General features: G+C 51.7%; 1 protein-coding gene across 1 annotated transcript; it reads right to left on the reverse strand.

Moving 5' to 3' along the window:
• Positions 1-18,592: 18,592 nt before the first annotated feature.
• LOC100840702 (DEAD-box ATP-dependent RNA helicase 13) lies at positions 18,593-25,193 on the reverse strand. The gene is made up of 15 exons (XM_010241822.3): positions 24,905-25,193; positions 24,492-24,818; positions 24,210-24,400; positions 23,721-23,915; positions 23,264-23,440; positions 22,344-22,732; positions 22,019-22,199; positions 21,442-21,564; positions 21,222-21,338; positions 20,554-20,658; positions 20,286-20,426; positions 20,079-20,144; positions 19,813-19,971; positions 19,594-19,675; positions 18,593-18,988 (listed from the first exon to the last, which is right to left on the reverse strand). Exons 1-15 carry the CDS (start codon positions 25,092-25,094, stop codon positions 18,936-18,938), a joined length of 2,496 nt encoding a protein of 831 aa, XP_010240124.1. The 5' UTR covers positions 25,095-25,193; the 3' UTR covers positions 18,593-18,935.
• Positions 25,194-26,642: the final 1,449 nt, after the last annotated feature.

The following is a 26,642-nucleotide window of genomic DNA, read 5'->3' on the forward strand; positions in this document are numbered from 1 at the left end:
AAAATCTCGAGTTAATGCAGTCTTTAGTTTGGATGTGATTTTTTTAGGGGGTCTTTGGACGTGATTAGACCTGACTCTAGGTGAAAAGACCCGAGTTGACTCCAAAACAAAAATAAAAGAAATATAATTAAAAAGGAAGAAATTAAGCATCATATGTGTCGTAAGGCACACAGACACAACACAGTATTCATACAGACAAATACTACTACGTGATACAGTATCCAATATGCCTAATTGACTGCTATTGCCGTAACAAACATAACATGGTAATGCAATCACAAATCAAGTCTACACTACAACTGATCTAGATTGATCTTACCGGGAAGAGAACGGATAAAGAAAATCAGGCAATCAGGCCGGCCCCTCCCTCATCTCCTTGGTCTACGGGCTCCTCTACGACCGGCTGATCTTGGTCTACGGGCTGCTCTACGACCGGCTGATCTTGGTCTACGGGCTCCTCTACGACGGGCTGATGTACTACGACCGGCTCCTCCACTACCACGGCTTCATCGTCCTCAGTGCCGTCTTCTTCGAGTAGCTCGTCCATTAAGCCGATAATGTGGCTCTTGTCTACGGCGTCTTCGTTGTCATCTTGAAATTCCAAGATGTCGTCGATGATAAATGTGTAGTACTCTGACCCTGCCATGTTGAAGTGCCTGTTGTATAGGACGGCCGGATACTTGGGCATCCACACGTCGCCGGCGAGCAACCCGAACGCCTCAACCGGCCCAACCCGCCGAATTATCATCTTGCAAATTAGAGGTGTTCGCCCTTCTATCTTGGACTGTCTTATTTATAAGTGGACAGACGGCACCATGGCGGCTTAATTGTACTCGTACACGAACTCTGTTTCGTTTGTACCACCGTGAGTCCGTGACACTAATTCCTTTCCCTTAAAGGATGCTAGAGCTAGACTACTCGGCTCCTTGTTGCTTCCTGCGCGCAAGATGGTTGCGGACCTCTTGATGGCTGGCTGCGGTGAGCTCGGCGTAATCTGGCACGTCCGCTCCATGCAGTTTTTTTGCTACGTTTGCTACTTTCGTGCGGGCTGGCTTCAGGTGGCCCGTCGATCCTGTGGGCCCGGCGTGTCGGTGGAGAGGGTTTGCGGGCGGTTGGTCTCAGGAATTGGCAGTTCTGGGCCGTGCGTGACTGCGTGGCGTGGTTGTCTCGAACGCCTCTGACGCCTCCGGTTCTTCCGCGCACCGTACGGGATCCTATTCATCAGCATACTGCTCTATAGTCATGATTATAATACAGTGGATCTCCCACGTCAGTGGGCGTGGTTCAAACCTGCTCCGAACTGCACCTAACTGTTTGTACCTAAAGTGATTGGAGTAAAATGGTTCAATCCTTTGGAGCGAGATCGGTAAATCACATGATCCAATGGATCTTTAGGTTCAAACCTAACTGGCTGCATACTTATGGCTACATCATTATATACTCCGTGCATGTCTCCTCCCATTCTCAGACATGATACAAAGTTTCAGAAGAAGGAGAAACAGAGAGATGGAGTTCATGTCGTGGTTGTTGATGAGGTTATCCTTCTTTAGGATGTCGAGCAGGAACCATCCGACGAGTGGCGTCTGTAGGACCCACACGAAGATCTTCACCAGCAGCCCGGCCACCTGAGGAGCTGATATGATCGATGGTCCAAACAAAACATTCAGCTTTAATTGAAATTCAGCACCGAGAACAAAACAGAACAAGATCTGTCAGCGAGCGGCAAGATCAAGAAAAAAGATCAATAAAATATAGTACATGGATACGATCTGTATCTTCTTCTGAAATTTGCCGGTCCCTAGAGGGATCAGCCACATAGCAAGAAATCGGCTAATTGGAGGGAACGGGCAAGGGACAGCCGTGGTCCATGGATGAGCTCGCTGTTGCAGAGAGCTTCCGCCGCTCGTCAGTGCAGGGAGACGGCTGGAGGTGGGCAACACGTCGCCGGCGAAGATCAGCGAGAGGTGGGGCGGCACTTCGCTGGAGGGAGAACGGCGAGACTCCGACACTCCGTGTCTCCGCGGGAGGCGCAGTGGCAAGTCAGCCCTGCGCGGCTGCGGGGTGGATGGGAGTGGATAGTTTGGATCGGATTTCATTTGGGCCGAAAAAAATCCTGGACCTAACCTCTAAACCATAGTTGCGTTTTTTTGAGCGGCACAGAGATCCATCGGTTCGCTCCGAACCACGCCCACCCCTACCCACGTGTCACAAGATGAATGTTACTTTTCAGGCGGGAGGAGATACCAGGTGTCTTAAGATTATTTTCCACCAATGACGGCCGGCTTCTTGAAAACGAGTCGGGTTGCCACGTGGCGTGTGACGGGTGAGTCCGACCTACTGATTTGGGTTTTGTGAGAACGACTATCCTAAGAGGTGTGGTCTTTTAGGCCGTTAGCAATAACAATGGCTTTGTGAAACCTTAGGGGTAAGAACCGTGGTTCTGTGAAATTTTACTCTATTAAATTTCTCTCTTTGCCAAATTTTGATCGACCTCATGTAAAAACATGGCAAGAAATATACCCCCTCCGTCTCATATTATGGGACTCAAATTTGTCCAAATATGAATATACCTATAATTAAAAAACATCTAAATACATGTAATATTTCATCACTTAATATGGGACGAAGAGAGTATATTGCAGGTACTAGTATACGTTTCATTGTTTGCACGACATATATCCGAGTGCACATACACGTAATCATGTCAAACCTACAAAAATCAACACCAACGTGCCAAAAAACATTGGGCAACTCAAGGTGATAGAAATACCAAGTTTTTCCATCTCTCGGTTCTTAAGAGAAGAAGAAGAAATAGAATTGCTACAATTACCAATAGGCATGGCCAAATTCTTTATGATCCTGATTCCATTGCTGACTGCTTTATTGCTTATTTTAGGGATCTTTTTAGCACTTCTCATGCTAATAATTATGGTACTGTTTTCAATCATGAGAACCCTGAGACTATTGAGGATGAATTTACTAATTCTGTTCCTCATATTGATGAACTTTTACAGATCCTTAAAGAAATGAGAAATGAGGCTTCTCCGGGACCGGATGGGCTAAATGTTGCTTTCTATATTGCAGCTTGGAGTTGGATAGGACAGGATGTTACTCTTTTAGTTCAAAATTTCTTCACGCACTGTATTTTGCCACCTAATTTAAACAACACAAATATTGTGCTTATACCTAAAAAGAGTCGCCGTGTTTCTCCTCAAGATTATAGGCCTATAAGCCTTTGCAATGTCATTTACAAAATTATAGCTAAAGCTCTGGCTAATAGAATTAAAAGTCACCTGCCTAATTATGTTCATGAATCTCAGCAAGCCTTCATAGCTGGCCGTAGAATTGCAAACAACATCATCCTGGGTTAGGAGATTTCTCATTCTTTCTCTTTATCTTCTTGGAATTCAAATGCTTTTATGTTAAAGTTAGATCTTGCGAAAGCCTTTGATAGAATAGAGTGGAAGTACATCTTAAAGGCTCTTGCTTGTTTGGGTTTTAAAAATCATTTTATCCATCTTGTTTACAAGTGTCTTAGTACTGCTCAATTTGCTGTTCTTATAAATGGGCATCCTTATGGAAATTTTAGAAACCAAAGAGGTATCCGACAAGGATGTCCGATGTCTCCGTATCTTTTTGTACTTGCTGTCAACCAACTCTTCGTAAGCCTGTAGGAAGCTCTTCAAACTCGTGACTTGCAGGGGGTAAGATTAGGTCCGAATTGTCCTCCGATACATTCCATTATGTTTGCAGATGATCTCATTGTTTGTGGAGACGCAACCAACAATGATGGTCAGGTCATTAAACAGGTAATTCAACGTTTCTGCCAGGATTCAGGACAGACTCCCAGTTGATCTAAATCTGCTATACATTTCAGCAAGAATGTTTCTAATATTCAGAAAAAAAGAATCAAATACCTTTTTCCTGCTCAAGATATGAATATTGATACTAAGCACTTGGGACATCCTCTCATAATGCCTGGAAGGAATAGATCTATAGCTTACTCTTTTGTTTTAGATAAGTTGAAATCCAAGTTAAGTACTTATAAGGCTAGCAAAATTTCTCATGCTGGTAGACTTACTTTAATTAAATCTGTTTTCTCTTCTATTCCAGTTTACTGCATGTCTAATATTCTCTTATCTAGAAAGCTTTGTGCTAAGCTCTCTGCAGTTGTGAGAGATTTTTGGTGGTCTGGAATCCAAGAAGATAGGGGATCTAAACCTCTTTACTTGAAAGCCTGGAGCGAAATTTGTAAACCAGTTAAAGCAGGTGGTTTAGGTATAAGGGATCTTAAAGCTGTTAATAAAAGTTTACTCGTAACTACAGCTTGGCGTATAGTGAACGACAATAGCAGCCTCGTTTCTCAAGTGCTAAAAGCTAAATATTTTCATAACACTTCCTTTTGGAGAGGTAAGGCTAGTTTGCCAAAATCTGCCTTTTGGGCTTCCATTCTAAAGGTTAGGAAAGTTTTGCAAGATTCTTGCCTCATCCAAATTTATAATGGCAATTCTTGTGTCGCTGCTTTCCTCGTCATCGTCCTCCACGGCGACGACTTCCGGGGACGCAGCCACCTGGCCCGCCTCGTCGTCCAGCGACCGGAGGGAGGGCCAGCTGGGCTCGGACCCGCCCTCGCTCTCCTCGAGCACCTGCTTCGCGCGGGGTGCTTGCGGGGGAGCGTGCGGGACGCGGGTGGGGGTGTCGTCCATCAGCCCCCACTCATTGCAGGGCGGAAAGGCACCGACGATGTCGCTGAGCGCTACGCCGGCATGGAGAGCGGAGACCCCCGGCGGGAACTCTGTCGACTGGAAGACCTCGCCGGAGATCCCCTTCACCCACGTCTTGAGGGACTCCAAGTCCATGCCGTCCGCCTGGAGGCGTGTTCTGTCCCCGGATCCCGTGTACATCCACGCGGGCCGGGAACGCAGCTGCAGCGGGGCTATGCGTCGATGGACGAAGGTGCGCGCCACGTCAACATCTGTGAGCCCCGCTAGACGCAACGCCTTGATCTTCTCCACGATGGGAAGGAGGTCGGCATTGCGGTGGTACCTGTCCTGCCAGCCGATCTGGGGCACCGGTAGCCCCGTCGGCGGTTGGATGAACTCCTGGGGGTCCTCCACTCGGACCCAGCACCAGTCGCCCCGCCACTCTTTTTCGATCTTCTTTCCCGACCGAACGATGAACTCCGACTTCATCTGGTCGCGGGCGCGGAAAACCACCCCCGACGACATCGCCTTCGCGTTGTCGATGCGCGGGTGAAAGTAACGGCGGAAGAGCCCCACCGATGGCATCACCCCCACGAACGCCTCGCAGAGGAACTGGAAGGTGGCGAGGAGGAAGAGCGAGGTGGGGTGGAGCTGCGCCACCCGCAACTGATAGGACTCCATCAGCGCGTGGAGGAACAAAGAGAAGGGCGGCACCATGCCGCAGAGGAGGAAGCGCGCGAACACCCAGAAGTCGTTATCCTGGTGTTCGACGCCCGCCGGGAAGATCCACGTCTCCCCGTGCTCGTTGAAGTTGGAGGCGACGGCGTGCCGAAGCTTCCCCAGCGCCTCGCAGTTGTAGCCGGGGCGGAAGAAGGCTACTTTTGCGCGCATCTCCCGCCTCTTCTGGTCCTTGGCGGAGGCCGCTTTGAGTGCCGCCTCGGTCTTGCTGGTCGCGGGCTTCTTCGAAGACTGGACCTCCTTCCCTTTCCTGGTGGTGGGGGGCGCCATGGGGAGCGAGGGCGGAAGCTGGCAAGAGCGCGGGGATGCGAGATGCGGAAGAGGATGGAGGCGAAAGGGCAAAGTGTTGCTCCTCGTTGCCAACAATGGAAGCTTTATGACGCCCGGTTGTTTGGTAACGGCTGGTTCCGTACCCTACGGGTGCGCGGGGATAACTCCTAGTCATTGGGAGTAATGCGCGGAGTGGCCTTAACTACCCTATTTAGGGGGGGAATTAGGGCGGAAATCTCGCGCCCACTACTCCGCTTTTGGCGGCGCCGTACACGGGGCAGCGAAGGGACGCGGGCCCGCAACTGATCGGGGGCCCACGCGTCGGTTAAGGGCGTAGCACAGTGCGCCCCTGATCCTGAGAAGGTCGAGGGCGTTCGCGGCGGCCGCAGCCACTTCCTCAACAGCGACGTCCGCCCCGGCAGCGGCCCCCAACCTGGCGGCGGCCGCCGCTCCTGGGGCGCCCGTTGGTACCACGACGGCATCCGCGGCAACAGGGGCCGCGAGTGCCTCGTCGGCAGCCCCTGTCTTGCAGGCGGCCGCCAGGAGCTGGCTGCGGGAACCGGCCCTGGGGTGCTCGCCGGTACCCCGGCAACGTCAGCACCTGCGGGGGCCATTGGCGCCCCGGCGACGGCCTTCGCTTCGGTAGCGGGGGCCTCCGCGAGCTTGGCACCCGACGTCGCGGCGGCATCGCCGTTGACACCTGGAGCTCTCCGGGTCACGACGACACCGCGGGCGCCCACGGCGCCGCCCGCTCGGGGGGTCTTCCGGGGCTTCGCGCTCCGGTGCAACCCTCCGAAGTCCTTCTCGCCGGCGGGCGCCAGCAAGAGGGCGAGGAGTGATTCCCCGCCCGGCTCGCCAAGCAAGAGGACGCGCGCGGACGCTGGCGGCGCCACCGACCCCACTGCCTCGGGGGCCCGCGTCGGCGCGGGCGCGCCCCTTGGCGACTCAGCCCAAGCGGAGACAGAGCCGGCACCAGGTATGTCTTTGTTGATTCTCTGCAACTGCAATTCCTGCTAGCCAAATTCACAACCATACCTTCTCTTTCTGCAGCGAGTGGCAACTCGCCCGCGGCAAGACCCTTGGACGCTCCCGCTGGCGCAGGCGAGGTAGGGGAGGCTGCACCTGCAAGCCCGACGGCCGCACAAGGTAACTGCCCCGGTCGCCCTTATTCGCCTTCGATAGGACCAACCATCGCTGACCCTCATACTTTTCCACGGTTGCAGGCACAAGCGCACCCGTGCCCGGAACAGGCGCGGCCGTGGTCGACCCCGACTCGGTCGTCGAGACCGCGGGGGCGGAGGTGGAGTCGGAAACGGCTCCCGTGTCCGCCCCCGCCGCGACGGATACAGCAGCAGCAGTGGGGACCGCCGCCGCCACGGCGGCACCCGGCAACGCGCCCGAAGCCGCGGACGTGGCCGGCTCGGGCTCACCCGCCGTCCAGCAGGGGACGACCCCTGCCGGAAGCAGGGAACCCTCTCCAACCCCGGTGTCTCGGAGCCTGGGCGCGGGAGAAGTTGTCGGAGAAGGACGGCAAGACCCCCGGGAGCAAATTGGCGACCCCGCGCCCAGCTCCACTTCGGCAGCTGGGGCTTCGTCATCCTCGGGGGCTCTCCCCGGCACCGACCTCGGCACCCTCGGCGGGGTCGCTTGGAATCCTCTTACCTGGGATCCGAGCGTCTTCGAGCGGGGGCACCGGTTCCTGGACGCCGTCCGGGACCAGCAGTTCGCCTTCGTCACCTCCTACAACGAGGTGAGGGAGCGCCACACCGCCGCCAAGAATCAACTCGGCGAGGTGCGGGAGGCCGTCGAGAGAGAGCGGCGCGAACTCTCCTGGCTGCGCGAGGAGGCGCGCCTCGCCGAAGAGGAGGCGCGGCTGGCCCGGCAAGCCCTGGAGGCTGCTCGGGAGCCGGTAGTCCCAGAGACCGAGCTCCGTCGGCAACTGGAGGTCCAGCGCACGGAGCTCCAAGGCAGGCTCGACGCAATGGCGGCAACCCTGGAAGCTTCCCGGAAGGAGCATGCCGAGGTGCTCGCGACGGCCCAGGCGCGTATGGACGAGAAGAGCGAGCTGATCGCCAACTACCGCGGTGAAATCGAAGGCCTCCACGTCCTGCTGGAGGTGCAGGTCAAGGCCGCCGAGGGCGCGGCGAGAGCGGCGACTCAGCACGAGGCCGAGCTCAACTCGGTCAAAGGCAAAGCGGCCGGGCTTGAGGACGAGTTGGCTGCCGTCCGGGAAGAGCTCGCCAAGGCTAGCGAGGCCAACGCGACCCAGGCCTTAGAGCTTGCGAAGCTGGAGGGCCGCGTCAGCAAGGCCAAGAAGGCTGCGCAAGATGCCCGACTCCATCACAGCACACTGATCGGGCAGCGGCAGCTCGAGACGGAGAAGCTGGCGAAGATCGCCAAGTCGCTACGCGACCTGCTGCCCAAGTTCGAGCTACAGGCGGCGGAGGTGGACGGCACGGACGTCACGACGCTGATCCCCTTCTTCCGACTTGTTGGGGAAGCTCGGGGCACTCGACGTCTGGATCGCCAAGTACGGCACCAACGAAGTCGCCAAGTGCGCCCGGGAGGTTGCCGGGACAATCCTCCCGCGGATTCATCTCCGGGACCCGGAATTTCCCTTCGAGTCCCTGCTGGACGCTTGGTCCGACAGCGAGGACGACCCCACGCACACCCAAGCAGTGCGCGAGTTCGTCGACGAGGTCGTCGAGCGGATGCAGATGAAGCCGGAGCCTGAACCCCCCGTCGACCCCCCGGCCGAAGACGGCGATAGCTAGTGCCGCAGCCCCCCGCTATACTCGTTGCTTCCCCTGTACCTCCTTCTTGTTTGCTTTTCCTGCATGTATGGCACTTAGCGCCGTTTGGACAATGACCTTTTGATTAGTCCATGTAACCACTCGACACCTAGTCAATCAAGCTTGCTAGTTTGCTCAATTTTTGTCCTTTATTCCCGAGGCCGCCTCGCGGGGTGGTTCCCTTAGCCTGTGCGTGTCTTGCCTTGTGTTGCGGGGGGACTCGCGCACGCCTCACCCTTGACCAGACCAGGGACCTGGGACGGACCCGCAGTGCCGACCTGGGGCCAAGCGGTAGCGGGGAGTCACTCCGCTTGCGGGGTAACCACTCCAAGCCGTGTCCTCCCGGGGCGGACCCGGGAACCACACGGGGAGCGCACTCCTCCCGCCAGCGTCCCTTCTAACACTCCGCCTACGCGCGGGATCCGGGGCCGCACCCAGCGGGGCAGTGCTCAGTTTCGTTCAGCTCTTAGCGAATTCAACGTTCATGTTCAGATACTTAGCTTTTCCGTTTGGTCCAATGTTCCGCGATGCTCTGCGGTAGAGTGCAGACGGGGCGCTACCTCGGCAGGAAACCATCCGGGGTACCTGTTCAGGGGAAACGATCTCGGAGGGATGTGGCCGGAACGCGGGGGCAGGATCGTCGCCGGTGGCAACCGCCGCCGACGATGCTACCACCACGCTCACGCAGCAATCCTCGTCCTCAGGGGCGGACCCTGGCCTTCAGGGACGAACCCTGGCTTAGGAGGACTCCGCTCCGGGAGCAGTAGCTAGACGGCTATAACGTCCTCGGCGCCGGCTTTGCCACACCTCGAACGGCGGGTACGGGTGACGAGGAGGTTATAGCCTTCCAGCGACAGCCCCCGCAACTGGGGAGACTTGGGTTTTCTCTAGGGGACTCGTCCCAAGGGATGCGATGACCCTTGTTACCCGGGAGCTAAACTGCTCGAGGGCCACGGCAAGGACGCGGTGATGGGCCGGAACGAGCGACGAGCGCCGACACCGACACCATCACAGCGTCCTCGCAACGACCCGTGCCCAAAAAAGGCTCTCTCAAAGGGAATGCGGCCGGGTCTCTGTGATAGTGCACCCGCCGGCACAAGGCACGGATGACACGCACTACCATAGAGTCTCTGCGGCCGACCCTGCTCCTTGCGGAGGTGTCCTACGGAGGGGGGCGACAAGGGCACTGTGGCAATGCACCCCGTCGGTGCCGGACGCTGATGGGATGCACCACCACAGTGCCTCCGTGGCGACCCTCGCCCCGGAACCGCCCCTTTGGGGAAAGGCAGTAGGGGCACAACGGCAGTGCACCTGTCGGCGCGGGACGCCTATGGCATGCACTACCATCGTGCCTCTGTGGCGCCCCTCGGGGTGGGCTCGATGGAGTGACGCAGCAGGGGCGCGATGGCAGCACACCCGCCGACGCCTAGCGCCGGCGGGAAGAACCACCCGCGCGCCTCCGTTGCACCACCTGCCTTCACGGCCCAGAACCCGGCTTCGCTCTGAGCCATTCCGTGGTTGGGGCGCGCCTTTTATGGACGCGGGAGGGAGGCTTGCCACAGCGCGCGACGGATCCGCGCGGCACCGTGGCGCCTTTTCCTCGAACGCGGCATAGTTTTCGCCGCCATGCTTACCGGGTAACCACGGCACACGCGGCGGCAAGCTGTCAACTCAGAAGCCTCGGAGTGCGGGGAACCCCTTGTGTTGCAGACCTCCCTCACCACAAGGCACCGGTGCATGGTGCGACCCGTGGGCAGCTCACGGGCACCACAGTGTACAAGATTCCTTCCCTTTCCTGCAGCTTAGACTCTTACCATATTCGAGGTGCTGCAAAAAATTTCGAAACTTACGAAAACAGGTAAAACAGATAAATCTTACGAAAACAAGTAACACAGGTAAAACAGATAAATCTCTCCTGCTTCCCAGCCCCCGGCACAAAGGGGTCAATGCCAAACTTGGATGTGAGCATTTCCTTTCCCAGGCGAAGCGACTCCACGGTGCAAGTTGTGGGAGGCCGAGCAGCTGCACGCCTAGTGATGCACGTTGCGGGAAGCCCGCCAACGGCATGTCCCGTGCCGGAACGATCCGGCAACGGGTTTTCGTTTCGGGGCCATGACAGCCCCTTGCTCACAACCAAGTAGGGAAAGACACCTTTGTGCCCTTAAAGCAGGAGGCAAGAGGGGGAAAACACGCGAATGGTCAAGGCAAAAACAAAGCTCAGGGGTGAAACACTTATCTTTATTCACAATTAACTAGCTGTTTACACACGAGGGCTGCCCGGTTACACTAGTTCGAGAGGTATGCATCGGAGGCATCACCTGAGGGTCGGGCTCCGCCGCTTCACGGGTAGAACTTGCGCAAGTGTTCAATATTCCAGCTATTGTGCACCGGCAAGCCGTCTTCGGTTTCCAAGCGGACAACCCCCGGCCTGGTCACCTGCACTACCCGGAAGGGGCCCTCCCATTTTGGAGTTAACTTGTTCCCGGCCTTCGTTTCTTGTATCCGGCGCAGGACAAGGTCTCCATTCTCGAGCCCCCGGGGACGGACTCGTCTGTCGTGATAACGACGGAGTCCCTGCTGGTAGCGCGCGGCTCGCACAGCAGCCCGGCATCGAAGCTCTTCGATGAAGTTTAGATCGTCGACCCTTTGCTCGTGTTGGCTGGTGTCGCCGTACGCGCGTACTCGGGGAGATCCGTACTTGAGCTCGAGGGGCAGCACCGCTTCTGCCCCGTAGACAAGGGCGAAAGGAGTTTCGCCCGTTGCCCGACTAGGTGTGGTCCGGATGGACCACAGCACGGGCTGGAGTTCTTCGACCCAGTGCTTCCCGTGGCCTTTGAGCTTGTCAAAGGTTCTCGTCTTGAGCCCCCGCAGAACCTCTGCGTTGGCTCGCTCCGCCTGCCCGTGGCTCCTCGGGTGAGCGACGGACGCGAAGCGCAGCTTAGTGCCCATGTCTTCGCAGTAGGCGTGAAACGCCTCGCTCGTGAATTGCATGCCGTTGTCGGTGATGATGCTGTTAGGAACACCAAACCAGCACACAATGCCCTTAAAGAACTTGATGGCCGCCTGGGTGGTCACCTTGCGCACTGGTTCCACCTCCACCCATTTGGAGAACTTGTCGACGGCCACAAACAAGTATTCGTAACCGCCAACCGCCCTTGGTAGCTTGCCGACGATGTCCAGTCCCCAGACCGCGAACGGTCATGAGGACGGGATGACATGCAGGGCCTGGGCTGGTTGGTTGCTCTTCTTTGAGTGGAACTGGCACGCTTCGCACGTCTTCACCAGCCGCTCTGCGTCGGCCAGGGCCTTGGGCCAGTAGAAGCCATGCCGGAAAACTTTGCCGGCCAAAACCCGGGAGGCCACATGGTGTGAACATGTGCCTCGATGTATGTCTTCCAAGTGCGCACACCCTTCTTCCTGCGACACGCAGAGGAGTTTGACACCATTCGCACGCCTGCGGTAGACACTGCCGTCTATCACAGTGTACATCTTGGCTTGCCGCGCTACGCGCTCCGCAGCGACGTCATCCTCCGAGAGAGCCTCTCCTTTCAAATAGCGGGCGATCTCTTCCGCCCAGGGAGGAATTTCTCTGCTAACACATGCCGCCATATCAGCGGCATGGACCCCTGCTGCTGCAGGGGTTCCCTCGGTTGCCGGAGGGGCGTCCCCGGCAGCCGGCTGGGGGGTGACTGAAGGAGCCAGTTGCTTCTGACAGAACACCCCCGCCGGAGGCTTCCGGCGCTCTGCTGCCATCTTGGCCAGCTCGTCAGCAGCGAAGTTGTCCTTTCGCTTGACGTGTTCGAAGCACAAACCCTTGAACTTCCGTTCCAGCTTGCGGACCTCTTCTACGTACAGCGCCATTTGAGGGCAATCGTAGTCCTTGTTCACCTGGTTGATCACAAGCTGGGAATCACCGCGAACAACCAGGCGCTTAATGTCGAGGGCGATCGCTGCCCGCAGCCCGGCAAGCAGGCCTTCGTACTCCGCCGTGTTGTTGGTGGAGTCAGCGAAGTCGAGTTGAACGGCGAACCGCAGCTGGTCCCCTGTGGGTGATTCGATGATGACCCCAGCCCCCGCTCCCTGGAGACTGAACGCACCATCGAAGTAGAGAACCCAATGGTCCTCGTCCAGCTTGCCGGGAAGGCCGGTCCATGACTCACTTTCTTCTACGCCCGTGGACGTCCACTCCGCGATGAAGTCCGCCAGGGCCGTGCTCTTGATGCTTTTGGAGTTGGCGAAGTGGAGGTCAAACTCCGACAGCTCCATCCTCCATTCGGCCACCCTCCCGGTGGCTTCACGGTTGGTGAGGGTCCTCTCAAGGCAGAACCCGGACACCACCGTGACGCGGTGTGCCTGGAAGTAGTGGCGCAACTTGCGGGACGCAAGGAGAATCCCCAGAAGGAGCTTCTGTATTTGCGGGTATCTCGTCCGCGCGTCGCGCAACACCTTACAGACGAACTACACCGGTCGCTGCACCAACCGCTTCCGAGGCGCCGGGGTTGCCGGCTCTGAGGTGGTCCCTGGGTTTGAGGTGGTTGCCGGAGGCTGCTCGGCCCCCTGCCTGGGCTGCCAGCTCGGGCGCTAGGCACCCCTTCTTGGCCATGGCGCACTTGTGTGCCAAGGCGTACAAGTCCTGCGTCGTCCGGATCCGATGCGTGCTCAGCTTCTCACGCATCTTGGGATCGCGGACGTTGATGGCGAAGGTGTTGATGATAGCGGCCGCCTCCGCCTCCAGGATAGAATAGGAGAGATTGGAGAAGCGGTTGACGAAGGCCCGTAACGTCTCTCCCGGTTTTTGCACGATGGTGTGCAGCTCCGTCATGGTTCCCGGGCGCTTATAGCCGCCCTGGAACGCGCTCACGAACTGCTCGCACAGGTCTGCCCAGGTGGCGACGGATCCGGCGGGCAAGTTGAGCAATCAGGTTCGCGCTGATCCCTTCAGGACCATCGGGAACCAGTTCGCCCTGACCTTGTCGTCGGCGCCGATGGCATGCATGCCCAGCGTATAGGTCAGGAGAAAATCTTTGGGGTTAGCAGTCCCGTCGTACGTACCGAGCGCAGACGCTCGGAACTTACGGGGCCACACCACCTGCCGCAACTCGCGCGCGAACGCGGTGCAGCCGTCTTCTGGGCCCAGGGGAGCGTCTTCTTGTTCCAGTGGGTGCCGGCGCTCCACCTCGCGCCTGCGCCAGCGCTCCAAGCGCGGGCGCAGATCCTCCTGTTGTCGGGCATTCAAGATGCCACGCGCATCGCCCCCCGGGACGGTGGGCGACGAATTCGAGGACCCCTCCGGGCCCCAGTCTACTAGGCCCCGCTGAGGAGGGGGAGGGTTCTCCCCCTGTCGCGAGGCGGGCGTCACGCCTTCGCGCTCTGAGTTCGGCCCGTGGCCGGAGCCTACCGGGGTGCCCTCGCCTTGCGGCTGTTGGGCTGCCAGGGCGAGAAGCGCTTCCAACTCCTCGCCCCACGTCTCGTGCGTCGGCGTGCCCTGCTGCGGCTCGTACCGCACCATGACGCGCGCGGCGACGATGGCTTCAGCTGGGGTTCGCACGGGGGGCAACCGATTTCCTGAACGGCTGCTTCCCGCCCTGGCCCCGGACGCCTCCGGGTGCGAACCTCCAGGGGTCGCCCGTGACGCGGCGTGCTCCAGGTGCCGCTGCCGCGGGGCATCCTCGGGTCGCGACTCCACCCGTTGGCTGGCCCGGGCGATGCCCTGCGTGCTCTCCCGACTGCCCCCGGCGCTGGGGGCAGCCAGTCCCCTCGGGCGATTGTCGGTCGACGGTTGGGGAGGCGGTGGAGGCAGCTGCGTTTGCTGCACCCTCGAGAGCTCGGGATTCTCTTGAGCTCCTGACTCGGGTCGCATGTCGTGCGACCGCGTGTGCGCCGCTGGGGCCTCACGCGGGTCTATGCGTGAATCACTAGCCCGCTTGGGGGGCATGGTGACAAGGCTCGTCGACGAAGAAGAGTGAAGCCGATGCCGATGGGAACTTCCGCTGCCGGCGATCTCCGGCGCTGTCCACTCCCGCGCCCCCTACCTGGCGCGCCAGATGTCGTCGCTCGGTGCTCCGACACCGGGGGCGTGCAGCCACGTCCCCCTTTTAGGTTCGGTAGGGGCGTCTGGGGTGGAGACCAAATGATCGCCGGCACGGCCGATGAGGCCCCACGGGGCCGGTGAGGCGAAGTGCTAGGGGTACGCGCTGGTCCAAGAACAGACGCACGCACGTTTTTTACCCAGGTTCGGGCCACCTGGAGGTGTAAAACCCTACGTCCTGCCTGTCTGAGCTGATATTGATTACGGATCAAATGTTTACAGGTTGCCGGGCAAGCTCCCGGGCTTTCTCTCAGTGGCTAGGCGCTCCTCACCACTCTCTGTTGGCTGCCTACTGGAGCCAGTAAGCATCTATCGAGCGAGCTTCGTCGGAACCAAATAACTGATCAGCTGACTAACCTCCCCAACTGTCTGACCCGTCAACCCTCTAAAAAAAAAAACCCTTGACCGTTGGCATGGGTCCTCTTTTTATACACAAGGGGATGCCACACGTGCCACAGTGCATGGGCTACAAGTGTCCAACGGGGAGGCACACAACTTTCCCTGGTGAGCTGGTGGCATGCATGGGTGCCACCTCCGCTGCTAGGGGCCTAGGGCCCTAGGGTAGGATTGGACAACCACTGTTCTTTGGATCGGACGGGTAACTACCCGTCGGTCGGCTCGTTTACTGAGCCACACGCCTTACCCCTTGCCTTGGTGGGACCGCGCGTTCCGCGCCCGTCACGTGCCCGTGTGGCGCTGTCCAGTGGGCCCCACGACCCGAGGCGGAGGCACGCATCCGGGAACCCCCAATCCCCGCAAGTCGGCCCGGGAAGCACCCGGGACCAGCGCACCCGGGAACCTCCTCCCGGGAAGCAGCTTCCCGGGAGGTGCCTAAGCGGGAATATTCCTAGAAGCCCCGTTAGCCCCTTTCGGGCTGGTAGCTTGCCGGGGAGCTCGTCGGCGCTCCCCGGGATGAGACCTTCCCGGGAACCCGAGGGAGGGGCCCACGCGTCGAGCAGCGGTGGTACTCCGGGTACCACTGGTGCGACATCTTGTATCTGGTCTTCTCCTTGGTGTCCAAATTGGGAACAAATCCATATTAATCTTAAGGATCAGCCTCAGGGTTTTATTTTTCCTGCTACAATTTCAGATCTCTGGACCAAGGCACAAAAACTTGGAATTTAGGTCTTATAAACACTCTCTTTTTGCCTTCCTTTGGCGAGTCTATTGCTGCTTTACCAATAAATGCAGGTTCCGAAGCTGATGAATTAATTTGGAGGCATACACCTACCGGTGTTTGCACCTCCAAAAGCGCTTACCATTGCTTCACTAAGCAAAATTTAGAAGGCCAAATCTCGGTTAGTAGATCTAACTCTTTGTATATTAGAAGGTTATTGCAGGAAATCTGAAAAAAGAAAAACTATGCCTCCAAGAGTGCAAACCTTCGCCTGGAGATTATTGAGACAAGCCCTTCCAACTGGAGCTCGCATGTCAATCAGATCCAAACACATAAGCAAAAACTGCAGGAGATGTGGAAAGGAAGAAACAGATGAGCACCTGTTTTTCATGTGTGATTATACTAGGATTGTTTGGTTTGTTTCTCCTTTAGCTTTCAGGACTAAAGCTGTGCGTCAAGAGCATGTTGAAGACATCATCCGTACAATGCTTTCTAACTACACCAGCCAAGATTCGCTACAGATGATCTTCACCATGCTTTGGAACATTTGGAAAGCAAGAAATGACCTCATATTCAATTCAAAAGAATGGAAGCCTTTTCAGGTAATATTTGCGACAAACTCTATGTTGCAGGTATAAGAAGTGAAAGTCAAACTCCTGCAAGAACATCAAAAAGTCCAAAACGTTGTTCTGAAACCTTTTTGCGAGACAAGAGTGAAGAAAGGTCCCAATATATATGTCGATGCAGCTTGGAAAAAAATGCTGGAAATTCCAATCTTTATACAGGGAACAAGATGATGGCTGGACTGGAGATCTTTATCCACATACCGCAACCTTCTAGTCAACATTTGTTCTTTGCAGCTAGGTCGATGGCCTCATCTCCGCTACAAGCAGAAGCTCTTGGACTGGAGCTTGCGGGAAAAATTGCACATATTCTTTCTTTGCAGGACCCAAATTTCTTCACAGATAACCAAATGGTGGCATTACAAGTTCAACAAAGAGAACAAGCCAAGAGTAACCAGAATTGGGAGATCAAGCCTCAAATCAATCAGTTTCTGCAGTCCACTGCTCAGCTGAATGCAAAGACGTACAAAATCAATAGAGGTCTTAATAACTTTGCCCATAGAGAAGCTCAGGTAGCTTATAGTCAAAATAGTGACCAGCATTGCATCTTTACCTGTATGGGTATAAGTCATGATAGAGATAACTGTCCAGTTGTAAGGACACTTTAATCGTTAAGTGAGACTCAGTTCTCACTTTTCTCTGTAACTTGTCAGTGACTTCGTAATAAAATCTTCAGTTTTCAAAAAAACAAAAATCAACACCACGTGACATGAGTGTTCCGCGCTTGCATGGACGAGAGCATAACGAGAAAAACGATCAAGACTACTGCTACATCTTCTCTTCCACGGCTGCCGCGCGCCAGTTGCACCATACCAATCGATTGAAAGAAGATCTTGCGGTGTTGCAAATCCATATCGTCCAAGGAAGCCTACGCGTGCATGGTTGCCTGCGCTGTGATCACGCTGCACGGCCGTATTATCAATTGAAAGGAGATCTTGTGGCGTCGCGAATCCATAACGTCCTAGAAACCCTGTCCGTCTATGATCGCCTGCGTCGTTCTTGTGCTGCACCGTCCTATTATCAGTCGAAAGAAGATCTTGTGGTGTTCCAAATAACTCGTATCATCCCAGAAACCCAGTTGGTGGACAGTCACGGTGCCCGCTGGCCTCTTCAGCCTCATTGGCCGCAACGACGTCGTCCATGGCCGCTGCTACCACCGCGTCGATGGCCTCCCTGAGCTGGCCGGTGAATTCCACGACGACATCCGTAACCCGGCGAGTGTAGTCCTCGGCGCCCGCCCGATCCACGGCCGCGACCGCCGCCGCGATCGTGTCCACGGCCTCTTCGAGCTCGCGGACGAAGTTGCCGATGGCCATGTCGAAGTCAACGTCGTCGTCGCCCAAGACGTCTTCGCCGGCTGCTAGCGTCGTTGCCATCTCGACGATGGCCTCCCTGAGGTTGCCAAGGGCCTCCAGGACGGCTTCGGTTCGCCCGTGGCCTCTGCGAATTCGCGGATGGCGGACTCGTTCAACACCGAAGACATTTCGTTCCTTTCTCTGCTCTCCGTCGATCGTGTTCGTACGTGCGAGTTGCGATGAATTCACGGCGAGAACCAAGCAAACGCTGCTTCGCTCGAGTTCTAGCCCCGGGTGTGGAAAGTGGGAGATCGGGAGAGGCATGTCGCTGGGAATATATGGAGAGCCCCCCCGGCGCCGTCGGCACCGGCCTGGTGCCCAGTGAGAGTCGGAAAAGGAATACAGTTCCCTATCGGAATTCGGAATCGGCATGACCGACGTCGCACACGCACGGATCCACGCGGCCAGCCGGTTTGCTTCCCCTGGCTGCTTTCCGAGTGGCTCTCGGCCGAGGCAATATCGATCGAGCATGGAGTTTGACCCGGTTTGACTTTTTGAGCCACCTAGACTTCTTCTTCTTCGTTTCCCTCGATCGCGTAATTCGTACGCGACAAACTGAACTCGCGATCGTCTTGCCGACTCTTGAGCGGTCGAGCCTGAACTGTGCCCGTGCAGCAAAATTGCTCAAACGGCGCGTTGGTGGTCCGTCCAACACGGAATCCAAGCTTCGTACATAGTACATGAAAATATGAAATCACGCAGATTGGATTTGTGTGTACTCCTACATCATGTAGGAAACGAAGGAAGATCTGCCCGCTTGGTGCACGTGGCACGAGTTTTGTTAATTTTCTGATTAGCCATAAGCTTAGCGGATGCTTGATGCCTTGGTATCCCCTCAATGTAGTTTCGCTTTCCTCACTTCTCTAAACACTGATGATCAAAGCCATGCTTGCATGGCTGTATGCATTAATGGAGGCTAAGGGCGGAGTACCACCTCCATTTCCAAGAAAAGTACTGTGGCAAACGTATACATGTTACAGAAATGAGTTAATTGTTCACAACACAACCGAGCAATGTGCTTAGGTTTTCCATCTCTCTATGCTGGGGCTCGGTTCTAACTTCAGCTGCTAGATGACATCCATCTACTCAATTTCGTTTCCGCCAACTAAATTTGGTGCCTTCAATGATCTATCTCAACAAAAACATCGGTGCAGGCTATCTTAAAATGAACTGTGGAACTCAAGGGGCAAACTTCAACTTCTTCTAACCCCAAGATAAATGGCTCCTCTTTCCCGATTTCCTCTGTTATTCAGTCCCTCTCTTTAGCTTTTCGCCTGTCCTTCCTCTTTTGCTCTCGTGTGCCTGAAACAGATATGCAGAAATTAGGTTGGTGTGCTCTGTTTATACCATGTTTGAATCATTTTCACTGCTTACTAAATATCCGTGTATTGCTACAGATAAAACAGGTTGCCACAGATAAACAAATTAGAAAACCCAAGAGATCAAACCACCAGCGATGCCAAGCTTAGCCTATGTGAAACCCTCATTATACTATTAGTGGCACTTGCAGATAATTTTATACCGACTTTGGGTAAATAGGACCACCATCTCATCCATTTACAAAATATCTAATAAGCTCACAACAAGAGGAAGGAGAAAAAGATGACGGGCTGTCACCACAGATTTACATATGTTTAGAAGTATAAAGATTAAGACAGTACAGTTTGAAATATAGGAAAGCAGCATGTTTACCAAACAGTACAATGCCACAAAGATTAGACTATAACCTCTGTCAGGATAAGATCCAAAAACATGCATATTCTTCACTGTAGTTAGCCTGATTATAGTTGAGTATTTACAAGGCATTTTGCCTTCCATTTCTTTCAAATATTGAAAAAAAGAATTGTGGAACAGTTCACAACTGCAAGTGAAGCAAAAGGAAAGAGAGAGCGATGAAAGAAAATTACTTTTCTTTTCTTCGTGCTTCTTCCGCTTCCAATTCTCAGCAAGTCTTCGCTTTTCTCTTTGCTTGTCCATGTTCACACAAATCTGAGCACAAAATCAACGATAAATAAGAGAAGGAGCAGAAGAAGATACACACCAAAGCAACTATACATGGATTACATACACAAATACAACCTTGATCCTGATTACAAACAACACAAATAGTATATAGACAATCTCACCTCTTGTCCAGAATTTTGAAGAGCTTGCAAGGGTTCCATACGATCCTGACCAATAATAACAAACTGAGATCCTTTATTTTCGTTCTTACTGCTATTACCATTTACATCCCTTTTAGACAACTCTTCTAGTTGCTTTTGAAGCAACGGTGAAACACCAGCCTGTATGAATTGATGGTTGAAGTCAGTGAACACAAAATGGATACATTAGTTAGTTTAAGGTACCATAATAGATCCATCAAAATTTTCCTCCATGTCAGAAAACTAACCCCAGCCAAATAGCGCCGTGAGAATGTTTTAGGCTGCAAGGGACGTTGCAAGAGTTCGTTCAAATCCTGCGGTTCAAAGGAAAATGTGGTGACATATGTGCTAGATACAAATTGAGGAACATTGTAAAAAGCATGAATACGAATATGATTTATCAAAAGTTTATACCAGCTATATAACCCTAGTAAAATATCCTTAGTAATTCAAACCTGTTGAAGCTTCTGGAGCTGTGCAGAAATTGCCTTTCGTTGTTTGTGGCCCTGTACACGCTCTTCCTCACTGTCACTACCCTCCAATATCAATCCCATGGATTCAGCATTCCTCTGAAGCCATGATTTGTTAGCATTTTCCTGGAAAGCCGAGGGGAAGTCAGAGCTTAGACAACTATAACCCAAAATAATCAGGCGTTGGTGATTAAACGATACATATTATAAATCATTTAAAGAATATGATGCAGAAAATTACAAGAACCCTTGCCTGTGAATTTTTACGTGATATCTTGTCGATCTGCCGAGCAAGGGAGAGCCTATTCATTACTGCAGGCATGTAGGCATGATCAACAGGAAACTGCTGCAGGTTCTCCTGTGGTTTTCAATCAATGTTTACAGTCAGCTTAATGTGAGAAAGGACCATAATAAAACTATGCACCACCTTGAGTGGTTGAGAGCGGTGAAAGCAAAGTACACATGAAAGCAACCAGAGCAAAACAGAAGAGCATGAAAATAATATATTGGAAAGGATGGCGACAAACATCAAGAGTATGTTTGGACGGTGGCCAAAGCTTGCCCTGCCAAAATTTTGGTCTTTGTTTGGATGGAAGCCAATGCCCCACTACCAACTCTAGTTCATTTTTCTTGCCAACTTTAGCCAACTCAAGGACAAGCAAAACCTTCACCAAAATTTTGGCTAGCCAAATATTTGGCATGGCAATCCTGGGCCCAAACCAAACATACACCAAGCACGCCAAGGCGTGAGAGACCGAATAGGCTGCGTATGCACATAACCTTTATACTGTACAAGTGCATAGGGCAATATTCATCAGTACAAGTGTCCTTTATGACACACGAAGTAAATATCATGGTGGCAAAGGAAGGAAGAAACGCTTTGAGTTACTAAGATAAATTAGCAGGATAAAAGAAAATCACCTTTGAAAATGACTTGCAAAGAGAGTAAAACTTGGCCTTGTCAGCGGGAGATATTAACGCAATACTGCAGCCAGCCAATGATTTACGAGCTGTCCTTCCACTCCTGTGGATATAAACCTAAGGGGCCAACAAGAATTAAAAAAAATCTAGTTACTGAGCTTGGCCTCATAACATCCATATCTAGGACAAGTATAGTTCAAGAAATAAACAGTGCACTTACATCACTTGAGTGTGGCAGTTGATAATGGATAACAGTTCGAACATTATCAAAGTCCATGCCCCTTGCAAAACCATCGGTCGCAACCAAAATGGAATTCTCACTTTCACGGAAACGGTCAACAGCCTAAATGAACACACGGAAACATCAACGCTTTAAGGCAATGCTAAACAAGAATATGATGGGAAGTAGTTAACTTCGTTTCCACGTGACAAGGCACAGACAGGGGTCAATGTATAATACGCAAAAAACCTACAGTACAGAAGGTGGATCACACATCATAGAACAATTCTAGAACAAAAGAAAGCATCTGCTGATCCCAGAATCAGTTATTAAGTGACCATTTTAGACCAGTGCATCACATTAGTTGGCAACATCCAAAAAGATGAGCACATGTCTCAATCAAAAAGCATAACTTCCATCCATGTGTCAGTGGGTTAGAGGAATTCCAACCATAACCATTTATGTATATAGCATGCAATCAAAGAGATTGTGAACCACTAAATGTTTGGCAAATTGAATGACAATACCAGAAGCTTAGCAAATGTTTTTTCCTATGCAAAATTTATTCAAGAATCACCTTCATGCGGGCCCTTTGTTGCATTTGAGCGTGATTAGTTAAGACATTAATTCCAAGAATGCGCAATAAGGAAGAAATGTGACGCAGTGCAGCGATTGATGTGCAGAATATTATCGTGCGGCCTTGCCCATGAACACTTAATATATAATACAGATTGGCATCCTTGTCATCATCGCTACACCTGTAAAACAAGCAAGTAATAGTTTTAAAGTCCCAAACTGTCAAATTATATATATTTTTGCATAAAAAAAGTACATGCCAAAAGAGAAATGTTGTCTGTTATGACAAAAGTACAAGAGGGGGGGGGGGGGGGGGAAAGGCATACTCGATGAATGATTCTTCAAGTTTCTCAGGCAAGATCGAAGCATTTGTCAGATCAACGATTTCTGCATTAGGTTTCATACCAGCCTGCTTCGAAAGTGCTTCAATAGAGCTAAGATTATCAGCCATCGATGCCTTTGAAGTAGATAGGCCACGCTTCAACTTGCTGCGAAAGTTAGCCGATAGTGCCAGCGTGGCTGAGAAGACAAAGGTTTGCCTCTTCTTTATTTGCAAATTTAGCACAGTTTCACAGCTTGGCGTGGCTCTTACAGCTTGTTCATCAGAACTGTTAGACAGTGGAAGCATCTCAATAATTGAGTGCAGTTCTTTGAAATGACCCCGCTCTATCATTCTATCAGCTTCATCCAACACGAAGAATGACAATGAATGCAGCTGAATAATAAAAAAAAATAGAAGCTTGTAAGAATCAGCGTCATGTCTTCAAGATAAATTAACCAGAAAATGACAGTTGCAATTAGTAGAATATGCTATTGGGTTCGTTCATCCAAAAGTAAAAATAGCAGTAATACATACAGGTTAGCTCCGATCACTGAGAAGTATTTCTATTCAAGGGTAAACAACAATTCTTCAGACTGAAGATGCCAGCCTGGCTTTCAGTTTGCGGTTTGTACAAATAGAAAAAAAAAAGAGGTGAAACACTAGTGTGACATTCTTTACAGTTTGCTGTGATGGAAATCTTCATACTGCGATACAGTAAGAAAACTTTATTCACGAAAGTTGGGTACTTTGCACTCATGCAAAGCAATCAAGTTCATATGCGCATAAGATAAATGGTTATATTCAATTTCATATTCTCGATACTACATTACTGTGGGTAAGAATGTTGCATATCGATGATACACTGAGCTGCCAAATTGTACATTTGATAAGATGGCATTTCCTTTCAGACATTGGCATACTAACCTCAACTAGGTGCTGATTGCCTGTTGACATTAGCTCCCATAATCTTCCTGGAGTTCCAACAACAATTTCAGGCTTCTTTTTCAAAAGTCGCTCTTGCTTTTCCATGGACAAACCACCAACTATAGGAACAACGTGGATTCCCAAGAACTTTGATGCTTCTTTTAGATGATCACAAACCTGTAAATAAGAACAATAACACGTGCATGAATGCATAACACAATACCTTATATTCGAGTAGAGGTGACAGGCTGGCAGCTTGCATTGAAGAAATTCTAGGACTAATGACATTCAGAATATATGTTGAATAAACTAGGAAAAACTTGAACTCATTTACACAAATGGTACTAATGTGATAAGGCCAATAGAGCATACATAGATATCAACAGCATCATCAAATATTTGCACTCTGGGGAAAATTTAAATTGCACTATGCTAGGTCATTCACTCATTCTTATACCTGTTTGGCAAGTTCTCTGGTGGGTGTCAAAATAAGTGCACGGAGTGGGCCTCCTGTAGAACTTTCCTCCATCGCCTTTTTGTCTTCTACATTTAATCTTGTGGCCTTCTCTCGTTCTTCAAGAAGGCGTTGCAAAATAGGGAGACCAAAAGCAAGTGTCTTACCAGAACCTGTCTCAGCTGCACCAATAACATCCTGTTGCATGTAAAAACATGAGCACAGTTAAAAGGCCTAAGAAAGACTTGACTTGGTGCCTTAAGAAAGTTTAAGTAGTGAACTAAGAGGGGCCAGAAATAGCACTATTCGTTTCAAATAAGTATATACACTAGATAACTTATAAATCAACAAAAATAAGAACAAAAAAATGTACTTTCAATCAATAAATAGGTTGTTAACAAATAACAGCAGGCCAGTGATGAAAAAGAATTTCAGAACTGTCATTTAGAAAAAGCTAGTGGCCAATGGCAGATCAGTTAACATTTGACAAACCTTGCCTTGATGAGCCCCTGCAGGAAAGCAAGCCTTCTGTATAGGTGTTGGTTCTTTAAATCCAAGTCTGTGCATTGCCTTGACAAGAAGGGGGTGCAGTCTTAGCTCTAGCCATGCATAAAATTCATCTTCACCCAATTTCAGCTCATCATCGTTATCTTGTTTCATATTTTCAATGCCATCTTGCATATCTGGGAGCACACAACAGTATTATTCTACAAATTTGTTAAAGACAACTAGAAGAAACCTGAAGCAAATAAATACCAAAAGTACACTAAGCACCTTCCACATTGTCAACATCCTCCTTGCTCTCTGAATCCTGCTCCGTATCTTTCACCTTCCTCTTCTTCCTGTTTCTCTTCTTACTCTTTCCCTTCTTCTCACCCTTGTTACCCTCCTCCTTGCTCTCAAAAACCAGCTCGCCTGATGCGCAATCGCCATCATCGTCCCCATCCAAGCGCTCGGCACCATGCCCGCGCTTCCGCTTTTTCTTCTTCTTCTTCTTCTTCTGGTCACTCCCCACCTTCCTGTCACTTGCTTCCACGTCCTCTACGGTGCCCCCGAAGATTCCAAAGTCGGCCCCGTCGATCTCCTCCAGCTCCAGGAACCCTGCGCCGAATCCCCAGTCACATCAGTCACTAATCAGAAATACCGAGACAAGGCGGAAATCCAATACGGATAATTCAGTTCATTACCTCCTTCCTTGCCGCCGGCGAGGACGAAGAAGGGGTCCTCGACCATGGTGGGGCCAGAAGAGGAGGTGGCAGCGGCGGCGGCTCGCTTCGGTTTCTTCGTGCGGCCTTTCTTGTTTTTCTTGGACCTTTGGTTGAGCTCCTGAGGCGGAGTGGGGGGGTCCGACGACGGCTGCTCCGGTGCTTCGTCCATCGGGGACTGAGGGCGGCGGGAGGAGGAGGCGGTGGCGCTGCCGGTGGCGACACAAGGGAAGGAGGAAGAATGAGGGTTTTGGTTTTTGGACTTGCTTTGTCCTTGGGCCTTCGGGCCAAAACGGGTTTGGAAATTTGGTCTGCGGGCTTGCAGTTTCCAGTGCTCCGGGGGCGTTTTGGGGCTGCCGGAAGTTTTTTTTTGTTTATTGCTGTTGTTTTGGGGCTGCTTTCTAAATTTTTTTAACCTTTGCTTTTAAAATTCTGGGCTTTTATTGTTTTCAAATTTTTATTTTATTTTTTGATTTCGAGCTTTCAATTTTTGAACTTTTAGATTCGCTTTTAGATAGTCAGGGGGATCTTATTTAGTAGCTTTGGATCGTGGGGCTCATCGTGGATTGTAAGCAAGTAGTCGCTATAAACTTGGCCTACGGGCTTGTAAACCGCATCGCGGTACTATTCTTTTTCAATATATGATACACCTATCTAGGTGTATTCTAAGAAAAAAAAGGTTTGCTTTTAAATTTAGTTTCCAGAAAACTTATAGTGGGCACGAGCCGTGGCGAGGGTGCCGGATCCTTTGGCTAGCAAAATACTTTGGTGAAAGATATGTGCCTTTAAATTGGCCAATTTTGATAAGAAAAACAAAGTAGCATTAGTACTAGAGTATTGGTTTGCCAAAAAGTTGGCTTTGGTCCAAACGAGGAGCAAAGTTTTAGTCATGATCAAAAACTTTGGTAGGGTAGAGTTCGGCCACCATCAAAACATACCCTTCGTCCTACGTCACACAAGAGGAATAACATATTAACATGCGTCGAGCAGCTTGAATGTTTCTTTGTGATAATTGTGTTCCACACACCTTAGGGTCTTGTACTGCATCCAGTCCTAAATATAGATGTTCTAATTTTGTTTTAGGTTAAACTTCTTAAAGTTTTACCGAACATATACTCCCTCCATCCGGAAATTCATGTCACTTATTTTCGGACGGAGAAAGTAGAAAAATATCAATTAATTATAATATGAACATATATGTCATGAAAGATTTAATAAAACTAACTCAAAGTTATAGATGTTAATACATTTTTCTATAGATTTGGTCAGACTTTAAAAGTTTTGACTGAGGAGAAAGCTAAAAACATCTTAAATTTACAACGAGGGAGTAGTTTAACATGAAACTACCTAATGATTTCCATGGTTCATATTTTTGTCTTGTTCCTTGTCAGTTCAGTTTAACCACGAAACAACGGTTTGACAGTTAGAGGTTGATGGTGGGTGGCTCATGCGCTCCTCAAAATCTACCAAATTAGTACAACATGTGCACTTTTGGGTGTATACAAACTCCATCACCAAAGGAACGTAAAAAAATATATCAAGATGCGACAACGCAGAGTTTTTTTTACATCGAAATACACTGATGCAAAATTTAATGTTATCACAGATGTTTGTCGTTTTCTGAGTCAATGAAGTGAGTCATTGTTCTAAGTAAATGTTTGCATCTCAATTGAATTCCTAAATAGCCATGTAACTCTAGCGGTCTCTCTCCCCCCCCCCC

Source organism: Brachypodium distachyon, chromosome 5 (genome assembly GCF_000005505.3).
Source record: "Brachypodium distachyon strain Bd21 chromosome 5, Brachypodium_distachyon_v3.0, whole genome shotgun sequence".
Classification (NCBI taxonomy): Eukaryota; Viridiplantae; Streptophyta; class Magnoliopsida; order Poales; family Poaceae; genus Brachypodium; species Brachypodium distachyon.

Bases quoted from the DNA above. Each gene is read 5' to 3' on its own strand.
- LOC100840702 (XM_010241822.3), bottom strand. From the start codon at position 25,094: ATGGACGAAGCACCGGAGCAGCCGTCGTCGGACCCCCCCACTCCGCCT. The intron at 20,659-21,221 runs GTGATTTTCTTT...TGAAAACCACAG, and splicing joins TTTGCAAGTCATTTTCAAAG to GAGAACCTGCAGCAGTTTCC. The intron at 18,989-19,593 runs GTAATTTTCTTT...TATCTGTTTCAG, and splicing joins GAAGCACGAAGAAAAGAAAA to GCACACGAGAGCAAAAGAGG.